The sequence below is a fragment of the Oncorhynchus masou genome, chromosome 15, assembly GCF_036934945.1.
Source record: "Oncorhynchus masou masou isolate Uvic2021 chromosome 15, UVic_Omas_1.1, whole genome shotgun sequence".
In the NCBI taxonomy this organism is placed as follows: Eukaryota; Metazoa; Chordata; class Actinopteri; order Salmoniformes; family Salmonidae; genus Oncorhynchus; species Oncorhynchus masou.
Genome location: NC_088226.1, coordinates 73,743,497 through 73,769,115, shown reverse-complemented (window position 1 = coordinate 73,769,115; position 25,619 = coordinate 73,743,497). Strand labels below are relative to the sequence as shown.

The 25,619-nt window shown below is 44.4% G+C and overlaps 2 protein-coding genes across 2 annotated transcripts in view; one reads left to right on the top strand and one right to left on the bottom strand.

Moving 5' to 3' along the window:
• Positions 1-17,215, top strand: part of hacd3 (3-hydroxyacyl-CoA dehydratase 3) — a 23,371-nt gene extending 6,156 nt beyond the window's left edge. The window contains exons 2-11 of the mRNA XM_064990218.1: positions 6,500-6,542; positions 7,651-7,724; positions 8,771-8,935; positions 9,262-9,310; positions 13,789-13,899; positions 14,506-14,633; positions 14,954-15,066; positions 15,652-15,758; positions 16,589-16,720; positions 16,859-17,215. Of these exons, the coding sequence (XP_064846290.1) occupies positions 6,500-6,542; positions 7,651-7,724; positions 8,771-8,935; positions 9,262-9,310; positions 13,789-13,899; positions 14,506-14,633; positions 14,954-15,066; positions 15,652-15,758; positions 16,589-16,720; positions 16,859-16,935 (999 nt within the window). The 3' untranslated portion in view covers positions 16,936-17,215. The remainder of the gene's footprint in view (positions 1-6,499; positions 6,543-7,650; positions 7,725-8,770; positions 8,936-9,261; positions 9,311-13,788; positions 13,900-14,505; positions 14,634-14,953; positions 15,067-15,651; positions 15,759-16,588; positions 16,721-16,858) is intronic.
• The window catches only part of ints14 (integrator complex subunit 14), a 25,500-nt gene continuing 17,093 nt past the window's right edge, over positions 17,213-25,619 (bottom strand). The window contains exons 7-12 of the mRNA XM_064990217.1: positions 22,285-22,377; positions 21,986-22,130; positions 21,565-21,698; positions 21,338-21,456; positions 20,343-20,408; positions 17,213-18,008 (exon numbers count right to left, since the gene is read on the bottom strand). Of these exons, the coding sequence (XP_064846289.1) occupies positions 17,760-18,008; positions 20,343-20,408; positions 21,338-21,456; positions 21,565-21,698; positions 21,986-22,130; positions 22,285-22,377 (806 nt within the window). The 3' untranslated portion in view covers positions 17,213-17,759. The remainder of the gene's footprint in view (positions 18,009-20,342; positions 20,409-21,337; positions 21,457-21,564; positions 21,699-21,985; positions 22,131-22,284; positions 22,378-25,619) is intronic.

Genomic DNA, 25,619 nt, shown 5'->3' with positions numbered 1-25,619 from the left:
CGGCGGCGTGTCCATAATAACTGAGTCACGGCGGCGTGTCCATAATAACTGAGTCACGGCGACGTGTCCATAATAACTGAGTCACGGCGACGTGTCCATAATAACTGAGTCACGGCGACGTGTCCATAATAACTGAGTCACTGATGTCCATAATAACTGAGTCACTGTGACGTGTCCATAATAACTGAGTCACGGCGACGTGTCCATAATAACTGAGTCACTGTGACGTGTCCATAATAACTGAGTCACGGCGACGTGTCCATAATAACTGAGTCACTGATGTCCATAATAACTGAGTCACTGATGTCCATAATAACTGAGTCACGGTGGCGTGTCCATAATAACTGAGTCACGGTGGCGTGTCCATAATAACTGAGTCACGGTGGCGTGTCCATAATAACTGAGTCACGGTGGCGTGTCCATAATAACTGAGTCACGGTGGCGTGTCCATAATAACTGAGTCACGGTGACGTGTCCATAATAACTGAGTCACGGTGACGTGTCCATAATAACTGAGTCACTGTGACGTGTCCATAATAACTGAGTCACTGATGTCCATAATAACTGAGTCACTGTGACGTGTCCATAATAACTGAGTCACGGTGACGTGTCCATAATAACTGAGTCACTGTGACGTGTCCATAATAACTGAGTCACTGATGTCCATAATAACTGAGTCACTGTGACGTGTCCATAATAACTGAGTCACGGTGACGTGTCCATAATAACTGAGTCACTGTGACGTGTCCATAATAACTGAGTCACTGTGACGTGTCCATAATAACTGAGTCACTGTGACGTGTCCATAATAACTGAGTCACTGTGACGTGTCCATAATAACTGAGTCACTGTGACGTGTCCATAATAACTGAGTCACTGTGACGTGTCCATAATAACTGAGTCACTGTGACGTGTCCATAATAACTGAGTCACGGTGGCGTGTCCATAATAACTGAGTCACGGTGACGTGTCCATAATAACTGAGTCACGGTGACGTGTCCATAATAACTGAGTCACGGTGACGTGTCCATAATAACTGAGTCACTGTGACGTGTCCATAATAACTGAGTCACTGTGACGTGTCCATAATAACTGAGTCACTGATGTCCATAATAACTGAGTCACTGATGTCCATAATAACTGAGTCACTGTGACGTGTCCATAATAACTGAGTCACTGTGACGTGTCCATAATAACTGAGTCACTGTGGCGTGTCCATAATAACTGAGTCACGGTGGCGTGTCCATAATAACTGAGTCACTGATGTCCATAATAACTGAGTCACTGTGACGTGTCCATAATAACTGAGTCACTGTGACGTGTCCATAATAACTGAGTCACGGTGGCGTGTCCATAATAACTGAGTCACGGTGACGTGTCCATAATAACTGAGTCACGGTGACGTGTCCATAATAACTGAGTCACTGATGTCCATAATAACTGAGTCACTGTGACGTGTCCATAATAACTGAGTCACGGTGGCGTGTCCATAATAACTGAGTCACGGTGGCGTGTCCATAATAACTGAGTCACGGTGGCGTGTCCATAATAACTGAGTCACGGTGGCGTGTCCATAATAACTGAGTCACGGTGGCGTGTCCATAATAACTGAGTCACGGTGGCGTGTCCATAATAACTGAGTCACGGTGGCGTGTCCATAATAACTGAGTCACGGTGGCGTGTCCATAATAACTGAGTCACGGTGGCGTGTCCATAATAACTGAGTCACGGCGGCGTGTCCATAATAACTGAGTCACGGCGGCGTGTCCATAATAACTGAGTCACGGTGGCGTGTCCATAATAACTGAGTCACGGTGGCGTGTCCATAATAACTGAGTCACGGCGGCGTGTCCATAATAACTGAGTCACGGCGGCGTGTCCATAATAACTGAGTCACGGCGGCGTGTCCATAATAACTGAGTCACGGCGGCGTGTCCATAATAACTGAGTCACTGTGACGTGTCCATAATAACTGAGTCACGGCGACGTGTCCATAATAACTGAGTCACGGCGACGTGTCCATAATAACTGAGTCACTGATGTCCATAATAACTGAGTCACTGATGTCCATAATAACTGAGTCACGGCGGCGTGTCAATAATAACTGAGTCACGGCGGCGTGTCCATAATAACTGAGTCACGGCGGCGTGTCCATAATAACTGAGTCACGGCGGCGTGTCCATAATAACTGAGTCACGGCGGCGTGTCCATAATAACTGAGTCACGGCGACGTGTCCATAATAACTGAGTCACTGTGACGTGTCCATAATAACTGAGTCACGGCGACGTGTCCATAATAACTGAGTCACTGATGTCCATAATAACTGAGTCACTGATGTCCATAATAACTGAGTCACGGTGGCGTGTCCATAATAACTGAGTCACGGTGGCGTGTCCATAATAACTGAGTCACGGTGGCGTGTCCATAATAACTGAGTCACGGTGGCGTGTCCATAATAACTGAGTCACGGTGGCGTGTCCATAATAACTGAGTCACGGTGACGTGTCCATAATAACTGAGTCACGGTGACGTGTCCATAATAACTGAGTCACTGTGACGTGTCCATAATAACTGAGTCACTGATGTCCATAATAACTGAGTCACTGTGACGTGTCCATAATAACTGAGTCACGGTGACGTGTCCATAATAACTGAGTCACTGTGACGTGTCCATAATAACTGAGTCACTGATGTCCATAATAACTGAGTCACTGTGACGTGTCCATAATAACTGAGTCACGGTGACGTGTCCATAATAACTGAGTCACTGTGACGTGTCCATAATAACTGAGTCACTGTGACGTGTCCATAATAACTGAGTCACTGTGACGTGTCCATAATAACTGAGTCACTGTGACGTGTCCATAATAACTGAGTCACTGTGACGTGTCCATAATAACTGAGTCACGGTGGCGTGTCCATAATAACTGAGTCACGGTGACGTGTCCATAATAACTGAGTCACGGTGACGTGTCCATAATAACTGAGTCACGGTGACGTGTCCATAATAACTGAGTCACTGTGACGTGTCCATAATAACTGAGTCACGGTGACGTGTCCATAATAACTGAGTCACTGATGTCCATAATAACTGAGTCACTGTGACGTGTCCATAATAACTGAGTCACTGTGACGTGTCCATAATAACTGAGTCACTGTGGCGTGTCCATAATAACTGAGTCACGGTGGCGTGTCCATAATAACTGAGTCACTGATGTCCATAATAACTGAGTCACTGTGACGTGTCCATAATAACTGAGTCACTGTGACGTGTCCATAATAACTGAGTCACGGTGGCGTGTCCATAATAACTGAGTCACGGTGACGTGTCCATAATAACTGAGTCACGGTGACGTGTCCATAATAACTGAGTCACTGATGTCCATAATAACTGAGTCACTGTGACGTGTCCATAATAACTGAGTCACGGTGGCGTGTCCATAATAACTGAGTCACGGTGGCGTGTCCATAATAACTGAGTCACGGTGGCGTGTCCATAATAACTGAGTCACGGTGGCGTGTCCATAATAACTGAGTCACTGTGACGTGTCCATAATAACTGAGTCACGGCGACGTGTCCATAATAACTGAGTCACGGCGACGTGTCCATAATAACTGAGTCACTGATGTCCATAATAACTGAGTCACTGATGTCCATAATAACTGAGTCACGGCGGCGTGTCAATAATAACTGAGTCACGGCGGCGTGTCCATAATAACTGAGTCACGGCGGCGTGTCCATAATAACTGAGTCACGGCGGCGTGTCCATAATAACTGAGTCACGGCGGCGTGTCCATAATAACTGAGTCACGGCGACGTGTCCATAATAACTGAGTCACTGTGACGTGTCCATAATAACTGAGTCACGGCGACGTGTCCATAATAACTGAGTCACTGATGTCCATAATAACTGAGTCACTGATGTCCATAATAACTGAGTCACGGTGGCGTGTCCATAATAACTGAGTCACGGTGGCGTGTCCATAATAACTGAGTCACGGTGGCGTGTCCATAATAACTGAGTCACGGTGGCGTGTCCATAATAACTGAGTCACGGTGGCGTGTCCATAATAACTGAGTCACGGTGACGTGTCCATAATAACTGAGTCACGGTGACGTGTCCATAATAACTGAGTCACTGTGACGTGTCCATAATAACTGAGTCACTGATGTCCATAATAACTGAGTCACTGTGACGTGTCCATAATAACTGAGTCACGGTGACGTGTCCATAATAACTGAGTCACTGTGACGTGTCCATAATAACTGAGTCACTGATGTCCATAATAACTGAGTCACTGTGACGTGTCCATAATAACTGAGTCACGGTGACGTGTCCATAATAACTGAGTCACTGTGACGTGTCCATAATAACTGAGTCACTGTGACGTGTCCATAATAACTGAGTCACTGTGACGTGTCCATAATAACTGAGTCACTGTGACGTGTCCATAATAACTGAGTCACTGTGACGTGTCCATAATAACTGAGTCACGGTGGCGTGTCCATAATAACTGAGTCACGGTGACGTGTCCATAATAACTGAGTCACGGTGACGTGTCCATAATAACTGAGTCACGGTGACGTGTCCATAATAACTGAGTCACTGTGACGTGTCCATAATAACTGAGTCACGGTGACGTGTCCATAATAACTGAGTCACTGATGTCCATAATAACTGAGTCACTGTGACGTGTCCATAATAACTGAGTCACTGTGACGTGTCCATAATAACTGAGTCACTGTGGCGTGTCCATAATAACTGAGTCACGGTGGCGTGTCCATAATAACTGAGTCACTGATGTCCATAATAACTGAGTCACTGTGACGTGTCCATAATAACTGAGTCACTGTGACGTGTCCATAATAACTGAGTCACGGTGGCGTGTCCATAATAACTGAGTCACGGTGGCGTGTCCATAATAACTGAGTCACGGTGACGTGTCCATAATAACTGAGTCACGGTGACGTGTCCATAATAACTGAGTCACTGATGTCCATAATAACTGAGTCACTGTGACGTGTCCATAATAACTGAGTCACGGTGGCGTGTCCATAATAACTGAGTCACGGTGGCGTGTCCATAATAACTGAGTCACGGTGGCGTGTCCATAATAACTGAGTCACGGTGGCGTGTCCATAATAACTGAGTCACGGTGGCGTGTCCATAATAACTGAGTCACGGTGGCGTGTCCATAATAACTGAGTCACGGTGGCGTGTCCATAATAACTGAGTCACGGTGGCGTGTCCATAATAACTGAGTCACGGTGGCGTGTCCATAATAACTGAGTCACGGTGGCGTGTCCATAATAACTGAGTCACGGTGGCGTGTCCATAATAACTGAGTCACGGTGGCGTGTCCATAATAACTGAGTCACGGTGGCGTGTCCATAATAACTGAGTCACGGTGGCGTGTCCATAATAACTGAGTCACGGCGGCGTGTCCATAATAACTGAGTCACGGCGGCGTGTCCATAATAACTGAGTCACGGCGGCGTGTCCATAATAACTGAGTCACTGTGACGTGTCCATAATAACTGAGTCACGGCGACGTGTCCATAATAACTGAGTCACGGCGACGTGTCCATAATAACTGAGTCACTGATGTCCATAATAACTGAGTCACTGATGTCCATAATAACTGAGTCACGGCGGCGTGTCAATAATAACTGAGTCACGGCGGCGTGTCCATAATAACTGAGTCACGGCGGCGTGTCCATAATAACTGAGTCACGGCGGCGTGTCCATAATAACTGAGTCACGGCGGCGTGTCCATAATAACTGAGTCACGGCGACGTGTCCATAATAACTGAGTCACGGCGACGTGTCCATAATAACTGAGTCACGGCGACGTGTCCATAATAACTGAGTCACGGCGACGTGTCCATAATAACTGAGTCACGGCGACGTGTCCATAATAACTGAGTCACGGCGGCGTGTCCATAATAACTGAGTCACGGCGGCGTGTCCATAATAACTGAGTCACGGCGGCGTGTCCATAATAACTGAGTCACGGCGGCGTGTCCATAATAACTGAGTCACGGCGGCGTGTCCATAATAACTGAGTCACGGCGGCGTGTCCATAATAACTGAGTCACGGCGGCGTGTCCATAATAACTGAGTCACGGCGACGTGTCCATAATAACTGAGTCACGGTGACGTGTCCATTATCCTCTTCAGAGTGGCTGGCAGGCTTCTTCAGAGGTGGTAAATAACATCAGTATGGTCTACATCTTAAGTGCACTGAGATGGTGTTTGAAGATAGTGTTTCGCCATAGCGAGACTACCTCTTCACAGATAGACTAGGGGCTGATAACGAGTCCTGACTGCTTTCATTTGCATCGACAACACAAACCAGTTTTCTGTCTTCATTTTGGTAGAGTCTAAAGAGGAGCAACTTTAACTCATGATGTAGTCTGTATCCTCTTTGGTAGAGTCTAAAGAGGAGCAACTTTAACTCATGATGTCATCTGTACTGTCTTCTCTTCTATTGCAGAATCTTGATATCAGCGTGCAAGATAATGTCCTCCAATTCAAGGGTACGTATTCTTTATTACAGTATTAACAACTAGAAGACACCTACCATGAGAGCATGGCTTAGAAGACTCATTCACCTACCATGAGAGCATGGCTTTGAAGACTCATTCACCTACCATGAGAGCATGGCTTTGAAGACTCATTCACCTACCATGAGAGCATGGCTTGAAGACTCATTCACCTACCATTAGAGCATGGCTTTGAAGACTCATTCACCTACCATTAGAGCATGGCTTTGAAGACTCATTCACCTACCATGAGAGCATGGCTTTGAAGACTCATTCACCTACCATTAGAGCATGGCTTTGAAGACTCATTCACCTACCATGAGAGCATGGCTTTGAAGACTCATTTACCTACCATGAGAGCATGGCTTGAAGACTCATTCACCTACCATGAGAGCATGGCTTAGAAGACTCATTCACCTACCATGAGAGCATGGCTTTGAAGACTCATTCACCTACCATGAGAGCATGGCTTTGAAGACTCATTCACCTACCATGAGAGCATGGCTTTGAAGACTCATTCACCTACCATGAGAGCATGGCTTTGAAGACTCATTCACCTACCATGAGAGCATGGCTTTGAAGACTCATTCACCTACCATGAGAGCATGGCTTTGAAGACTCATTCACCTACCATGAGAGCATGGCTTTGAAGACTCATTCACCTACCATGAGAGCATGGCTTAGAAGACTCATTCACCTACCATGAGAGCATGGCTTTGAAGACTCATTCACCTACCATGAGAGCATGGCTTTGAAGACTCATTCACCTACCATGAGAGCATGGCTTTGAAGACTCATTCACCTACCATGAGAGCATGGCTTTGAAGACTCATTCACCTACCATGAGAGCATGGCTTTGAAGACTCATTCACCTACCATGAGAGCATGGCTTTGAAGACTCATTCACCTACCATGAGAGCATGGCTTGAAGACTCATTCACCTCCCATGAGAGCATGGCTTAGAATACTCATTCACCTCCCATGAGAGCATGGCTTTGAAGACTCATTCACCTACCATGAGAGCATGGCTTTGAAGACTCATTCACCTACCATGAGAGCATGGCTTTGAAGAAACATGATCATTTTGTTTCTTTGTTTCCAGCCCAGGGCCATGGAGCAAGAGGACACAATGATTATGAGTTTAGTCTGCCGTTTCGTAATGCTGTGAAGACAGAGGTACTGTTTACTAGATGGACTATTCTGAATAATAATATAGTGTTTACTAGACTATTCTGAATAATAATATAGTGTGTTTACTAGACTATTCTGAATAATAATATAGTGTGTTTACTAGACTATTCTGAATAATAATATAGTGTGTTTACTAGACTATTCTGAATAATAATATAGTGTGTTTACTAGACTATTCTGAAAAATAATATAGTGTGTTTACTAGACTATTCTGAATAATAATATAGTGTGTTTACTAGACTATTCTGAATAATAATATAGTGTGTTTACTAGACTATTCTGAATAATAATATAGTGTGTTTACTAGACTATTCTGAATAATAATATAGTGTGTTTACTAGACTATTCTGAATAATAATATAGTGTGTTTACTAGACTATTCTGAATAATAATATAGTGTGTTTACTAGACTATTCTGAATAATAATATAGTGTGTTTACTAGACTATTCTGAATAATAATATAGTGTGTTTACTAGACTATTCTGAATAATAATATAGTGTGTTTACTAGACTATTCTGAATAATAATATAGTGTGTTTACTAGACTATTCTGAATAATAATATAGTGTGTTTACTAGACTATTCTGAATAATAATATAGTGTGTTTACTAGACTATTCTGAATAATAATATAGTGTGTTTACTAGACTATTCTGAATAATAATATAGTGTGTTTACTAGACTATTCTGAATAATAATATACTGTGTTTACTAGACTATTCTGAATAATAATATACTGTGTTTACTAGACTATTCTGAATAATAATATAGTGTGTTTACTAGACTATTCTGAATAATAATATAGTGTGTTTACTAGACTATTCTGAATAATAATATAGTGTGTTTACTAGACTATTCTGAATAATAATATAGTGTTTACTAGACTATTCTGAATAATAATATACTGTTTACTAGACTATTCTGAATAATAATATAGTGTTTACTAGACTATTCTGAATAATAATATAGTGTTTACTAGATGGTGTGTGTGGTTGGTTATTCTAATCTAATAGATATCATGTGTTCTCCAGGTGAGCCACAGGTCGACCCAACGCCAGGTGAACATCACAGTGCGTAAGCAGCTGAGTGGCTGGTGGGACAGACTCTCCCTACAGGAGAAGAAACCTCTGTTCCTGGCTCCTGACTTCGACCGCTGGATGGACGAGTCTGACGCTGAGATGGAGCTACGGGAGAAGGTGACGTCCTGTAATGCTAATTCAAGATGTCAGGATACATTTGGTGTTACAGCAGATAAGGCTCATTAATGAGAGAGACAGCGTCTGCCTGCCTGCCTGCCTACCTGTCTGTGTCTGCCTGCCTGCCTGTGTCTGCCTGCCTGTCTGCCTCTTTCTGTCTGCCTGCCTGCCTGTCTGTCTGTCTGCCTGCCTCTGCGGTGAGGTAAGAGCATCAAGCATAGCACATTGTGACAGTGATTACTTCATATTTCTATGTTATAATTGATTCATAACAATATAGAACATTTACTGTATATATATTCGTTGTGTCTGTTGTAACTTTCCAGGAGGAGAAAAAGAATCGACTGAACATGGAGTCAAGACTGTCAGAGGACTGTGAGTATAACACACTGTATTAAACACGTTGAGGACTGGGAGTATAACACACTGTATTAAACACGTTGAGGACTGGGAGTGTAACACACTGTATTTAACACGTTGAGGACTGGGAGTGTAACACACTGTATTAAACAAGTTGAGGACTGTCAGAGGACTGGGAGTGTAACACACTGTATTTAACACGTTGAGGACTGGGAGTGTAACACACTGTATTAAACAAGTTGAGGACTGTCAGAGGACTAGGAGTGTAACACTGTATTTAACAAGTTGAGGACTGGGAGTGTAACACACTGTATTTAACAAGTTGAGGACTGTCAGAGGACTGGGAGTGTAACACACTGTATTAAACAAGTTGAGGACTGGGAGTGTAACACACTATTTAACAAGTTGAGGACTGTCAGAGGACTGGGAGTATAACACACTGTATTAAACACGTTGAGGACTGGGAGTATAACACACTGTATTTAACAAGTTGAGGACTGGGAGTGTAACACACTGTATTTAACAAGTTGAGGACTGTCAGAGGACTGGGAGTGTAACACACTGTATTTAACAAGTTGAGGACTGTCAGAGGACTGGGAGTATAACACTGTATTTAACACGTTGAGGACTGGGAGTGTAACACACTGTATTTAACAAGTTGAGGACTGGGAGTGTAACACTGTATTTAACAAGTTGAGGACTGTCAGAGGACTGGGAGTGTAACACACTGTATTTAACAAGTTGAGGACTGGGAGTGTAACACACTATTTAACAAGTTGAGGACTGTCAGAGGACTGGGAGTGTAACACACTGTATTAAACACGTTGAGGACTGGGAGTGTAACACACTGTATTTAACAAGTTGAGGACTGTCAGAGGACTGGGAGTGTAACACACTGTATTAAACACGTTGAGGACTGTCAGAGGACTGGGAGTGTAACACTGTATTTAACAAGTTGAGGACTGTCAGAGGACTGGGAGTGTAACACTCTGTATTTAACAAGTTGAGGACTGGGAGTGTAACACACTGTATTTAACAAGTTGAGGACTGGGAGTGTAACACTGTATTTAACAAGTTGAGGACTGGGAGTGTAACACACTGTATTTAACAAGTTGAGGACTGGGAGTGTAACACTGTATTTAACAAGTTGAGGACTGGGAGTGTAACACTGTATTTAACAAGTTGAGGACTGGGAGTGTAACACACTGTATTTAACAAGTTGAGGACTGGGAGTGTAACACACTATTTAACAAGTTGAGGACTGGGAGTGTAACACACTATTTAACAAGTTGAGGACTGTCAGAGGACTGGGAGTGTAACACACTATTTAACACGTTGAGGACTGGGAGTGTAACACTGTATTTAACAAGTTGAGGACTGGGAGTGTAACACTGTATTTAACAAGTTGAGGACTGGGAGTGTAACACACTGTATTTAACAAGTTGAGGACTGGGAGTGTAACACACTATTTAACAAGTTGAGGACTGGGAGTGTAACACACTATTTAACAAGTTGAGGACTGTCAGAGGACTGGGAGTGTAACACACTATTTAACACGTTGAGGACTGGGAGTGTAACACTGTATTTAACAAGTTGAGGACTGGGAGTGTAACACTGTATTTAACAAGTTGAGGACTGGGAGTGTAACACACTGTATTTAACAAGTTGAGGACTGGGAGTGTAACACACTATTTAACAAGTTGAGGACTGGGAGTGTAACACACTATTTAACAAGTTGAGGACTGGGAGTGTAACACACTATTTAACAAGTTGAGGACTGTCAGAGGACTGGGAGTATAACACACTGTATTTAACAAGTTGAGGACTGGGAGTGTAACACACTATTTAACAAGTTGAGGACTGTCAGAGGACTGGGACTATAACACACTGTATTTAACAAGTTGAGGACTGGGAGTGTAACACACTTTAACAAGTTGAGGACTGGGAGTGTAACACACTATTTAACAAGTTGAGGACTGGGAGTGTAACACTATTTAACAAGTTGAGGACTGTCAGAGGACTGGGAGTGTAACACACTTTAACAAGTTGAGGACTGGGAGTGTAACACTGTATTTAACAAGTTGAGGACTGGGAGTATAACACTGTATTTAACAAGTTGAGGACTGTCAGAGGACTGGGAGTGTAACACACTTTAACAAGTTGAGGACTGGGAGTGTAACACACTGTATTTAACAAGTTGAGGACTGTCAGAGGACTGGGAGTGTAACACACTATTTAACACGTTGAGGACTGGGAGTGTAACACACTGTATTTAACACGTTGAGGACTGGGAGTGTAACACACTGTATTTAACAAGTTGAGGACTGTCAGAGGACTGGGAGTGTAACACACTATTTAACACGTTGAGGACTGGGAGTGTAACACACTGTATTTAACAAGTTGAGGACTGTCAGAGGACTGGGAGTGTAACACACTATTTAACACGTTGAGGACTGGGAGTGTAACACACTGTATTTAACACGTTGAGGACTGGGAGTATAACACACTGTATTTAACAAGTTGAGGACTGGGAGTGTAACACTGTATTTAACAAGTTGAGGACTGTCAGAGGACTGGGAGTGTAACACACTGTATTTAACTAGTTGAGGACTGGGAGTGTAACACACTGTATTTAACAAGTTGAGGACTGGGAGTATAACACACTGTATTAAACACGTTGAGGACTGGGAGTGTAACACACTGTATTTAACAAGTTTAGGACTGTCAGAGGACTAGGAGTGTAACACTGTATTTAACAAGTTGAGGACTGGGAGTGTAACACTGTATTTAACAAGTTGAGGACTGTCAGAGGACTGGGAGTGTAACACACTGTATTTAACAAGTTGAGGACTGGGAGTGTAACACACTGTATTTAACAAGTTGAGGACTGGGAGTGTAACACTGTATTTAACAAGTTGAGGACTGTCAGAGGACTGGGAGTGTAACACACTGTATTTAACAAGTTGAGGACTGGGAGTGTAACACACTGTATTTAACTAGTTGAGGACTGGGAGTGTAACACACTGTATTTAACAAGTTGAGGACTGGGAGTATAACACACTGTATTAAACACGTTGAGGACTGGGAGTGTAACACACTGTATTTAACAAGTTTAGGACTGTCAGAGGACTAGGAGTGTAACACTGTATTTAACAAGTTGAGGACTGGGAGTGTAACACTGTATTTAACAAGTTGAGGACTGTCAGAGGACTGGGAGTGTAACACACTGTATTTAACAAGTTGAGGACTGGGAGTGTAACACACTGTATTTAACAAGTTGAGGACTGGGAGTGTAACACTGTATTTAACAAGTTGAGGACTGGGAGTGTAACACACTATTTAACAAGTTGAGGACTGGGAGTGTAACACACTGTATTTAACAAGTTGAGGACTGGGAGTGTAACACACTGTATTTAACAAGTTGAGGACTGGGAGTATAACACACTGTATTAAACACGTTGAGGACTGGGAGTGTAACACTGTATTTAACACGTTGAGGACTGTCAGAGGACTGGGAGTGTAACACACTGTATTTAACAAGTTGAGGACTGAGTGTAACACACTGTATTTAACAAGTTGAGGACTGGGAGTATAACACACTGTATTTAACAAGTTGAGGACTGGGAGTGTAACACTGTATTTAACAAGTTGAGGACTGTCAGAGGACTGGGAGTGTAACACACTGTATTTAACAAGTTGAGGACTGGGAGTGTAACACTGTATTTAACAAGTTGAGGACTGGGAGTGTAACACACTATTTAACAAGTTGAGGACTGGGAGTGTAACACACTGTATTTAACACGTTGAGGACTGTCAGAGGACTGGGAGTGTAACACACTGTATTTAACAAGTTGAGGACTGTCAGAGGACTAGGAGTGTAACACTGTATTTAACAAGTTGAGGACTGGGAGTGTAACACTGTATTTAACAAGTTGAGGACTGTCAGAGGACTGGGAGTGTAACACACTGTATTTAACAAGTTGAGGACTGGGAGTGTAACACTGTATTTAACAAGTTGAGGACTGGGAGTGTAACACACTATTTAACAAGTTGAGGACTGGGAGTGTAACACACTGTATTTAACACGTTGAGGACTGTCAGAGGACTGGGAGTGTAACACTCTGTATTTAACAAGTTGAGGACTGTCAGAGGACTGGGAGTGTAACACACTGTATTAAACACGTTGAGGACTGGGAGTGTAACACACTGTATTTAACAAGTTGAGGACTGTCAGAGGACTGGGAGTGTAACACACTGTATTTAACAAGTTGAGGACTGTCAGAGGACTGGGAGTGTAACACTCTGTATTTAACAAGTTGAGGACTGTCAGAGGACTGGGAGTGTAACACACTGTATTAAACACGTTGAGGACTGAGAGTGTAACACACTGTATTTAACAAGTTGAGGACTGGGAGTGTAACACTGTATTTTTATGTGTAAGAAATATAGGCAGAGAATGTGACATGTGACCTATATTGTGAATTTCTTCCCAGCATACATCACTCTGAAGAAAGCTTTTCTGTTCACCTACAACCTGGTTCAGTTCTTGGGCTTCTCCTGGATCTTCGTCAATATGACCATTCGACTCTTTATACTGGGACAAGGTGAATCACTTCAGTTAGACATGACCATCTGACTCTTTATACTGGGACACGTTGAATCACTTCAGTTAGACATGACCATCTGACTCTTTATACTGGGACAAGGTGAATCACTTCAGTTAGACATGACCATCTGACTCTTTATACTGGGACAAGGTGAATCACTTCAGTTAGACATGACCATCTGACTCTTTATACTGGGACAAGGTGAATCACTTCAGTTAGACATGACCATCTGACTCTTTATACTGGGACAAGGTGAATCACTTCAGTTAGACATGACCATCTGACTCTTTATACTGGGACAAGGTGAATCACTTCAGTTAGACATGACCATCTGACTCTTTATACTGGGACAAGGTGAATCACTTCAGTTAGACATGACCATCTGACTCTTTATACTGGGACAAGGTGAATCACTTCAGTTAGACATGACCATCTGACTCTTTATACTGGGACAAGGTGAATCACTTCAGTTAGACATTGTGTGAGCCTGGGTGCCAGTCTGGCTGAGTTTGCATTTGTTCAGAAAACAGTGTAAATTGTCAACTCTGGCAGTGAAGGACATGGCATGACATATTTTCAACTGTTTACCCCCCCCCCTTTCAGATTCTCTCTATGACACATTCTACACCATCTCCGACGTGATGTTTTTCTGCCAAATATTAGCCAGTGTAGAAGTCCTCAATGCTATGTTTGGAGTGGTCAAGGCTGCGGTTGTACCTGCTTCTATACAGGTATCGTACTGTCTGTGTTTTCAGGTACTCTACTTTCAATCTAAGCATTCGTTGTTGGCACAAACACCTCTTCAACACCGACAGCATCAGGGAACACGGGTAGTTTACTGTGGTCGTTCATCATACTCTACATTTGAAATGGCGTATTTATAAAATTGTTATTTGGTGTTAAAGGTTTTAATTATTTTTCTAACGTTCTACGTGGAGTCAGTCACCAGTCTGTCTGGTGTTTGTGACTCTGTGTACTGTGGAGTTGACGTCTTTCTGTCAGTCTCTCTGGTGTTTGTGACTCTGTGTACTGTGGTGCTCTTCATCTCCAGGTGATTGGTAGGAACTTCATCCTCTTCATCATCCTCGGCAGCCTGCAGGAGATGCACAACAAACCAGTGGTCTTCTTTGTCTTCTACCTCTGGAGCGCTATAGAGATCTTTAGGTGGGTATAGAGATGTTTAGGTGGGTATAGAGATGTTTAGGTGGGTATAGAGATGTTTAGGTGGTATATACTGTACCTCTGGAGCGCTATAGAGATCTTTAGGTGGCTATAGAGATGTTTAGGTGGGTATAGAGATGTTTAGGTGGGTATAGAGATGTTTAGGTGGTATATACTGTCTACCTCTGGAGTGGTATAGAGATTTTTAGGTGGCTATAGAGATGTTTGTGGTATATACTGTCTTCTACCTCTGGAGTGGTATAGAGATGTTTAGGTGGCTATAGAGATGTTTAGGTGGCTATAGAAATGTTTAGGTGGGATTATAAGCCTACTGTACATAAAGGGGTCATTCATGCTCTCTGTGTGTTGTATGGCTGTGGAAGCAAAATGGCCGATCGTCAAGAACCTTCCTCTGCCATGCGTAAGATCAATGGTAGAGTTATCTGTCCAGTTTCCTCTGTAGACGTTACCCTCGTTTATTCCACAACACTGACACATCTCTGTGTGTAGCTCATGAATAACAGCAAAGAAAATGTCTTCAGAAGGATGCCTTTTTACCCCCCAATGACAATCCATTCCTCCCCCCAGGTATCCATTCTACATGCTGGGTTGTATCGACACAGAGTGGAAGACGATCACCTGGCTGAGGTACACCGTCTGGATACCCCTGTACCCTCTGGGGGTGCTGGCTGAAGGTGAGTTTACAGGGACACCGTCTGGATACCCCTGTACCCTCTGGGGGTGCGTTAGTCTATAGGGACACTGTCGGGATAGTCCTGCACCCTCTGGGGGTGCGTTAGTTTATAGGGACACCGTCGGTATAGTCCTGTACCCTCTGGGGGTGCGTTAGTTTATAGGGACACCGTCGGGATACCCCTGTACCCTCTGGGGGTGCGTTAGTTTATAGGGACACTGTCAGGATAGTCCTGTACCCTCTGGGGGTGCGTTAGTTTATAGGGACACTGTCGGGATAGTCCTGTACCCTCTGGGGGTGCGTTAGTTTATAGGGACACTGTCGGGATAGTCCTGTACCCTCTGGGGGTGCTGGCTGAAGGTGAGTTAGTTTACGGGTGTACAATATTACTAAGAGGAGAGGCAATGGGAAGCCTGAAGAATGGACAGAATACCTGGGTAACAGTTCTCTCTCCCCCTACCTCTCCAGTGGTCCAGTCCGTTTACTCAACAGTTCTCTCTCTCCCCCCTACCTCTCCAGCGGTCCAGTCCGTTTACTCAACAGTTCTACAGTTCTCTCTCTCCCCCCCCCCCTACCTCTCCAGTGGTCCAGTCTATTTACTCAACAGTTCTCTCTCCCCCCTCTCCAGTGGTCCAGTCCGTTTACTCAACAGTTCTCTCTCTCTCCCCCTACCTCTCCAGTGGTCCAGTCCGTTTACTCAACAGTTCTACAGTTCTCTCTCTCCCCCCCCCTACCTCTCCAGTGGTCCAGTCCATTTACTCAACAGTTCTCTCTCCCCCCTACCTCTCCAGTGGTCCAGTCCATTTACTCAAGTTCTCTCCCCCTCTCCAGCGGTTGCAGTGGTCCAGTCCATCTCAGTGTTTGACCAGAGCAGACTGTTCAGTATCCCTCTACCTGAGGCCCTGGGCTCCTCTGCCAGCTTCTCCTGTGTCCTCTATATCTACCTACCTCTCATGGTCATTGGTGAGTTGTGAAAAAATTGATCAATCTACATATTTATCTTGTACGGTCCCATCTTTGCAGTTATAGGGTAATTACTATTTGTAACACCCTCATATTTAAAGTGTTCATCAACTTATGACTTAACAATATCGTTTGCAGGGCTTCTCATCAATTTCCGCCACCTGTACAAACAGAGGAGGAAGAGGTTCCGGACCAAGAAGAGGAAGTCTAACTGACCTCCAACCTCTGCTGCCTGTCTGTTCCCATCAGTGACATCATCTCATCGAGGTTGACTAAATTCCATTAACCTTCTCAACATTTTGCACCCCTCGTCTTGTAGTTGATAATAGCAGTATGATGTCTTCAGTTCTCCTGCTGACAAACGTCCTTCAGGGAAACGTCCCATAAGATGTATGTTTTTTTGTCACGTCAATTAATATGCTGAATAAAAATGAGCAGTTCCACTTCCTGGGTAAATTTGTGTAAGATTAATAAAAAATAAAAAAGTCATCGTTGGGGAAAAAAAGAAACTTTTTTTCATTTATTCATTAGGAAAGTTATAAAAACGATATGGTCAAAAACACATGTGAAGCCTTAGCTTTTAACAGTTGGTGTGCCAAAGAGCTTCATTGATGAGCCATTCTAATAGTCTGAAACAGCACCCTATTCCCTATATAGTGCACTACTTTAGACCAGACCCTATAGGAATATATAGGATTTAGAGATGTTGAGCATGACAGGTCTCTAACAACCCAGGAAGCTCCGATCCAAAATACAGCCGTTACTCAACAAATTAAGTTTTTCATTATTAGGTCTAAATACAAAATGTACAAGGAATCGAGGGGACAAGCCTCCTTGGCACTTCTGATTTGGAGGTGCCAAAGAGGTTTTTCTCGAATTACATAACGGCTGTAAATGAAGATAGTTACTCACCAAATATGGAGTTTCACTGAGCAACTAACATATTTTGACAAAGCTGTAATGGGCGTTTTAGAGAGGACACAGGTCAACATCTCTAAAGGCCAGATACTGGGTCATTTCAGAAGCAATCCTCTCTCCTCTACATGCCAGCTCCTCCCCCAGAGAAGTCGGTGTGCATGGGGTTGATGTTCTGGTCGAAGGCAGCGTACTGGGAGTCTCCTGTGGAGGCCAGTTTAAGCTGCTTGGCAGCGTGTGATAGCTGGAAGGCTGCGTCGGGGTGAGCCGTGTCTGGCAGCAGGGTACACTCCCTCTCTAGCAGCTCTGCAACGCCCTTCAGCAGCTCCCAGAAACCAAATGCCAGCGCTGCCTTACGCAGACGGTTCAGCTCCTGGCGGGCAGATGGAGACGACGGAATAAATACACATCACTTTCATTCACCAAGTACAGTTGGAGTCATTAAAACTTGTTTTTCAACCACTCTGCAAATTCCTTGTTAACAAACTATAGTTTTGGCAAGTCGGTTAGGACATCTACTTTGTGCAGGACACAAGTCATTTTTCCAACTATATCACAATTCCAGTGGGTCAAAGTTTACATACACTAAGTTGACTGTGCCTTTAAACAGCTTGGAAAATTCCAGAAAATTATGTCATGGCTTTAGAAGCTTCTGATAGGCTAGTGGATGTATTTCCAGACCAAACTCAGTGCCTCTTTGCTTGACATCAAAAGAAATCAGCCAAGCCTTTTTTTTGTAGACCTCCACAAGTCTGGTTCATCCTTGGGAGCAATTTCCAAACGCCTGAAGGTACCACGTTCATCTGTACTAACAATAGTACGCAAGTATAAACACCACGGGACCACGCAGCCGTTATACTGCTCAGGAAGGAGACATGTTCTGTCTCCTAGAGATTAACGTACTTTGGTGCAAATCAATCCCAGAGCAACAGCAAGGTAGAAGTCAGTGCTCCAAAACCACCATAAAAAGACAGACTACAGTTTGCACATGGGGACAAAGATCGTACTTTTTGGAGAAATGTCTTCTGGTCTGATGAAACAAAAATAGAACCGCTTGGAGGAAAAAGGGGGAGGCTTGCAAGCCGAAGAACACCATCCCAGCATCATGTTGTGGGGTTGCAGGAGGGACTGGTGCACTTCACAAAATAGATGGCATCACGAGGCAGGAAAATGATGTGGATATATTAAAGCAACATCTCAAGACATCAGTCAGGAAGTTAAAGCTTGGTCGCAAATGGACAATGACCCCAAGCATACTTCCAAAGTTGTGGCAAAATGGCTTAAGGACAACAAAGTCAAGGTATTGGAGTGGCCATCATGAAGCCCTGACCTCAGTCCTATAGAAAATATGTGGGCAGAACTGAAAAAGCGTGTGCAAGCAAGGAGGCCTACAAACCTGACTCAGTTACACCAGCTCTGTCAAGAGGAATGGGCCAAAATTCACCCAACTTATTGTGGGAATCTTGTGGAAGGCTACCCGAAACGTTTGACCCAAGTTAAACAATTTAAAGGCAATTCTATCAAATACCTATCGAGTATATGTAAACTTCTGACCCACTGTGAATATGATGGACGCTGAAGTAAATCACTATTATTCTGACATTCACATTCTTAAAATAAAGTGGTGATCCTAACACAGGGAATTGTTACTACAATTAAATGTCAGGAAATTGTGAAAAAACGGAGTTTAAATATATTTGGCTAAGATGCATGTAAACCTCAACTGTATATTTACAGACCCATAATGTGAAATGGTGCTGCTAGCAATAGACAACATATAGAGGAATGAATAGATCAGTTTACCTCCATTATAGAATGAATAGATCAGTTTACCTCCATTATAGAATATATAGATCAGAGTTTACCCCCATTATAGAGTGAATAGATCATTTTACCTCCATTATAGAATATATAGATTAGTTTACCTCCATTATAGAATATATAGATCAGAGTTTACACCCATTATAGAATGAATAGATCATTTTACCTCCATTATAGAGTGAACATACCAATAGGCGGTCAGAACCAGGATTGTGTTCATTAGGGCACAACATCAAAACGTTGTAAAATGTTTGATTCTACCTCCATGTTTGCGACCATTGAACATGACCCAGGTTAAATCCATCCCAGGACTTTCTCAATGTTGAATATTACCTTATTTATTATTTTATATATATGCATTTTTCATTTAGAATTTTACCCCCTTTTTCTCCCCATTTTCGTGGTATCCAATTGTTGTTAGTAGTTACTATCTTGTGTCATCGCTACAACTCCCGTATGGGCTCGGGAGAGACGAAGGTCGAAAGTCATGCCTCCTCCGATACACAACCCAACCAAGCCGCACTGCTTCTTAACACAGCGCGCATCCAACCCGGAAGCCAGCCGCACCAATGTGTCGGAGGAAACACCGTGCACCTGGCAACCTTGGTTAGCGTGCACTGCGCCCAGCCCGCCACAGGAGTCGATGGTGCGCGATGAGACAAGGACATCCCTACCGGCCAAACCCTCCCTAACCCGGACGACGCTAGGCCAATTTGTGCGTTGCCCCACGGACCTCCCGGTTGCGGCCGGCTGCAACAGAGCCTGGGCTCGAACCCAGAGTCTCTGGTGGCACAGCGATGCAGTGACCTAGACCACTGCACCACCCGGGAGGCCCCAAATATGACCTTCTATGGGTGATTGTTTGTATGTCTCAGACAGTGACTACCTTGTAGAAGGTCTGAGTCTTCTCTGGCAGTTTCCTGGCATTCCTCAGTATCTTCTGCACATCAGTCTGTTGATTGGTTGACACACAGGAAGTCAAGCACCTCTCAACCAATCAAAATAATCTGTACAATGAGGCCTTAACACATCTCCAATCATGGTCTATCATAATTCCACTTGGCTATCAGGAGCTCGTTATCTGTACCTGCAGTCCGCTAGCTTCTATTTCTACAGCCCGTTATCTGTACCCGCAGTCGGCTGGCTTCTATTTCTACAGCCCGTTATCTGTACCCTCAGTCCGCTAGCTTCTATTTCTACAGCCCGTTATCTGTCCCCGCAGTCGGCTAGCTTCTATTTCTACAGCCCGTTATCTGTCCCCGCAGTCGGCTAGCTTCTATTTCTACAGCCCGTTATCTGTCCCCGCAGTCGGCTAGCTTCTATTTCTACAGCCCGTTATCTGTACCCTCAGTCGGCTAGCTTCTATTTCTACAGCCCGTTATCTGTACCCGCAGTCGGCTAGCTTCTATTTCTACAGCCCATTATCTGTACCCGCAGTCGGCTAGCTTCTATTTCTACAGCCCGTTATCTGTACCCTCAGTTCGCTAGCTTCTATTTCCACAGCCCGTTATCTGTACCCCCGCAGTCGGCTAGCTTCTATTTCTACAGCCCGTTATCTGTACCCGCAGTCGGCTAGCTTCTATTTCTACAGCCCGTTATCTGTACCCTCAGTCCGCTAGCTTCTATTTCTACAGCCCGTTATCTGTACCCGCAGTCCGCTAGCTTCTATTTCTACAGCCCGTTATCTGTACCCTCAGTCCGCTAGCTTCTGTTTCTACAGCCCGTTATCTGTACCCTCAGTCGGCTAGCTTATTTCCACAGCCCGTTATCTGTACCCTCAGCCCGTTATCTGTACCCGCAGTCGGCTAGCTTCTGTTTCTACAGCCCGTTATCTGTACCCTCAGTCCGCTAGCTTCTATTTCTACAGCCCGTTATCTGTACCTGCAGTCCGCTAGCTTTGATCCAGACAGTGACGTTCTGAGCGTAGCTGCGTTTGATCTTGGGCTGCAGAGGGAAAGGACTCTTACTGTCATCCTCCCCGTACGGGTTCTCAGCTGCATCTGAAAGAGAGAGAGGTTAAAGGTCAGAAAATCAAGCTACCATTGTCAGCTGGTAGATCTCTGGACAGGTGGGGGTGGGTGGGGATAATTAACCGGTTGATTAGCTACCTGATATAGGTCCTAGCTGAGACACCTTGCCCAGCCAGGGTAAAGGCTCAGGTCCAGGCTCAAACAGAGACATCATCAGATTAGACTTCTTCTTGCTGTCTGCCTGGGAGTACAGCATACCATACCACTCTGGGCTACAGAGAGGAAATGTTCAAAATATTAAACAATTACAGAGTGTAATTTCCCCAGATTTGAAACCCTTATTCAAGGTTCAATATTGTAATTGTTAATATTGTAAATCTCCAATAAAGCAAATTGAATCGAGAGAGAAAAGAATAAAACATTAATATCTTACCCAGAGACACCATGCCCTCTATAACCTTTATAACATGCTATAAGCACGTTATGAACCTTTATAACATGCTATAAGCACGTTATGAACCTTTATAATGTGTTATAACAGAACATAGTACCATCTTACCCCAGCTGCACCAGCGCCACCATGCCCTCTACCTTCAGACTGCCATGGAGTAGGACACAGAAGTTGGGGACCTTCCCTGCCTGCTGGTTGGCTGATGTCTCCTCCTCTGGCTCCTCTATGGTTCCTGGACCCACATCATCCACCTCTGGAACAAAGAACACAACAATAAACTCATTAGAACACTTTTAGAACATTAATTTATAATATATAACTATTTTAGAACATTACAACACTAATTTAGAAGGATATTCTAGAAGGTTAGAACACCATGTTGGTATTAGTGAGAAGCGATAACTGACCTTTATTGACAGCGATAGGCAGGACCAGGTGTCTGGACATGACGGGAGGACTGGAGATGTCTCCTATCTCTATGAAACCAACTATCTCCAGATCTGGAACACAGTCTGGTACTTAGTTATACTTGATGTCTACATTGACAGCTTGAAGTGGAATGACAGTATACACAACATGCAATAAAACATCTAATTCAATCAACTGTGATAGTTCATCAAGTCATCAAGAACATGTGAAAGTCCGTAAGAGAGAGTTAAACACAGTTGAAGTGAAGGAGAAGAAGTCAGGTGACTGGGATGGTAGAGAACATACAGCGCCTATAGAGTCTACAAACCTCTTCAACTTCTGTTTATATTTTGTAGTGACAGTGACTCAGAGTTTCATGCATTTAAATAAGGACTTTTGCCACTAATCTACACACCAAAAACACAAAACTGAAATGTCATAATTGGATCGTTCTCAACCTCCCTTTAGATGACACTTGGTGGAAGCACCAGCCATTAGCTGTGAGCCTGCTGGGATAGGTCGCTACCAACTTTGCACACCTAGATTATATTTGACCGTCAAGTTTCTTGGGAAGCGTTGATGGACAGCAAACTTTAAGTCATGGCACAAATTTTTGATTGGATTGGGGTCAGCGCTCTGATTGGGTCACTCCACTGACTGGATTGAGGTCAGAGCTCTGATTGGGTCACTGCACTGACTGGATTGAGGTCAGAGCTCTGATTGGGCTACTCCATCATGTAGAGTCTGTTAGGTACCTGTGAGGATGGGTCGATTTAGAGAGTCTGTTAGGTACCTGTGAGGATGTGTCGGGGCATAGGGTCGATTTAGAGAGTCTGTTAGGTACCTGTGAGGATGTGTCGGGGCATAGGGTCGATTTAGAGAGTCTGTTAGGTACCTGTGAGGATGTGTCGGGGCATAGGGTCGATTTAGAGAGTCTGTTAGGTACCTGTGAGGATGGGTCGATTTAGAGAGTCTGTTAGGTACCTGTGAGGATGTGTCAGGGCATAGGGTCGATTTAGAGAGTCTGTTAGGTACCTGTGAGGATGTGTCGATTTAGAGAGTCTGTTAGGTACCTGTGAGGATGTGTCGAGGCATAGGGACGATTTAGAGAGTCTGTTAGGTACCTGTGAGGATGTGTCGGGGCATAGGGTCGATTTAGAGAGTCTGTTAGGTACCTGTGAGGATGTGTCAGGGCATAGGGTCGATTTAGAGAGTCTGTTAGGTACCTGTGAGGATGTGTCAGGGCATAGGGTCGATTTAGAGAGTCTGTTAGGTACCTGTGAGGATGTGTCGGGGCATAGGGTCGATTTAGAGAGTCTGTTAGGTACCTGTGAGGATGTGTCGGGGCATAGGGTCGATTTAGTGAGTCTGTTAGGTACCTGTGAGGATGTGTCGGGGCATAGGGTCGATTTAGAGAGTCTGTTAGGTACCTGTGAGGATGGGTCGATTTAGAGAGTCTGTTAGGTACCTGTGAGGATGTGTCAGGGCATAGGGTCGATTTAGAGAGTCTGTTAGGTACCTGTGAGGATGTGTCGATTTAGAGAGTCTGTTAGGTACCTGTGAGGATGTGTCGAGGCATAGGGTCGATTTAGAGAGTCTGTTAGGTACCTGTGAGGATGTGTCGGGGCATAGGGTCGATTTAGAGAGTCTGTTAGGTACCTGTGAGGATGTGTCGGGGCATAGGGTCGATTTAGAGAGTCTGTTAGGTACCTGTGAGGATGTGTCGGGGCATAGGGTCGATTTAGAGAGTCTGTTAGGTACCTGTGAGGATGTGTCGAGGCATAGGGTCGATTTAGAGAGTCTGTTAGGTACCTGTGAGGATGTGTCGAGGCATAGGGTCGATTTAGAGAGTCTGTTAGGTACCTGTGAGGATGTGTCGATTTAGAGAGTCTGTTAGGTACCTGTGAGGATGTGTCGGGGCATAGGGTCGATTTAGAGAGTCTGTTAGGTACCTGTGAGGATGGGTCGATTTAGAGAGTCTGTTAGGTACCTGTGAGGATGTGTCGGGGCATAGGGTCGATTTAGAGAGTCTGTTGGGTACCTGTGAGGATGTGTCGGGGCATAGGGTCGATTTAGAGAGTCTGTTAGGTACCTGTGAGGATGGGTCGATTTAGAGAGTCTGTTAGGTACCTGTGAGGATGTGTCGGGGCATAGGGTCGATTTAGAGAGTCTGTTAGGTACCTGTGAGGATGTGTCGGGGCATAGGGTCGATTTAGAGAGTCTGTTAGGTACCTGTGAGGATGTGTCGATTTAGAGAGTCTGTTAGGTACCTGTGAGGATGTGTCGGGGCATAGGGTCGATTTAGGGAGTCTGTTAGGTAACTGTGAGGATGTGTCGGGGCATAGGGTCGATTTAGAGAGTCTGTTAGGTACCTGTGAGGATGTGTCGGGGCATAGGGTCGATTTAGAGAGTCTGTTGGGTACCTGTGAGGATGTGGAGGCATAGGGTCGATTTAGAGAGTCTGTTAGGTACCTGTGAGGATGTGTCGGGGCATAGGGTCGATTTAGAGAGTCTGTTAGGTACCTGTGAGGATGGGTCGATTTAGAGAGTCTGTTAGGTACCTGTGAGGATGTGTCGGGGCATAGGGTCGATTTAGAGAGTCTGTTAGGTACCTGTGAGGATGTGTCAGGGCATAGGGTCGATTTAGAGAGTCTGTTAGGTACCTGTGAGGATGTGTCGAGGCATAGGGTCGATTTAGAGAGTCTGTTAGGTACCTGTGAGGATGTGTCGGGGCATAGGGTCGATTTAGAGAGTCTGTTAGGTACCTGTGAGGATGTGTCGGGGCATAGGGTCGATTTAGAGAGTCTGTTAGGTACCTGTGAGGATGTGTCGAGGCATAGGGTCGATTTAGAGAGTCTGTTAGGTACCTGTGAGGATGTGTCGAGGCATAGGGTCGATTTAGAGAGTCTGTTAGGTACCTGTGAGGATGTGTCGGGGCATAGGGTCGATTTAGAGAGTCTGTTAGGTACCTGTGAGGATGTGTCGAGGCATAGGGTCGATTTAGAGAGTCTGTTAGGTACCTGTGAGGATGTGTCAGGGCATAGGGTCGATTTAGAGAGTCTGTTAGGTACCTGTGAGGATGTGTCGAGGCATAGGGTCGATTTAGAGAGTCTGTTAGGTACCTGTGAGGATGGGTCGATTTAGAGAGTCTGTTAGGTACCTGTGAGGATGTGTCGGGGCATAGGGTCGATTTAGAGAGTCTGTTAGGTACCTGTGAGGATGTGTCGAGGCATAGGGTCGATTTAGAGAGTCTGTTAGGTACCTGTGAGGATGTGTCGGGGCATAGGGTCGATTTAGAGAGTCTGTTAGGTACCTGTAAGGATGTGTCGAGGCA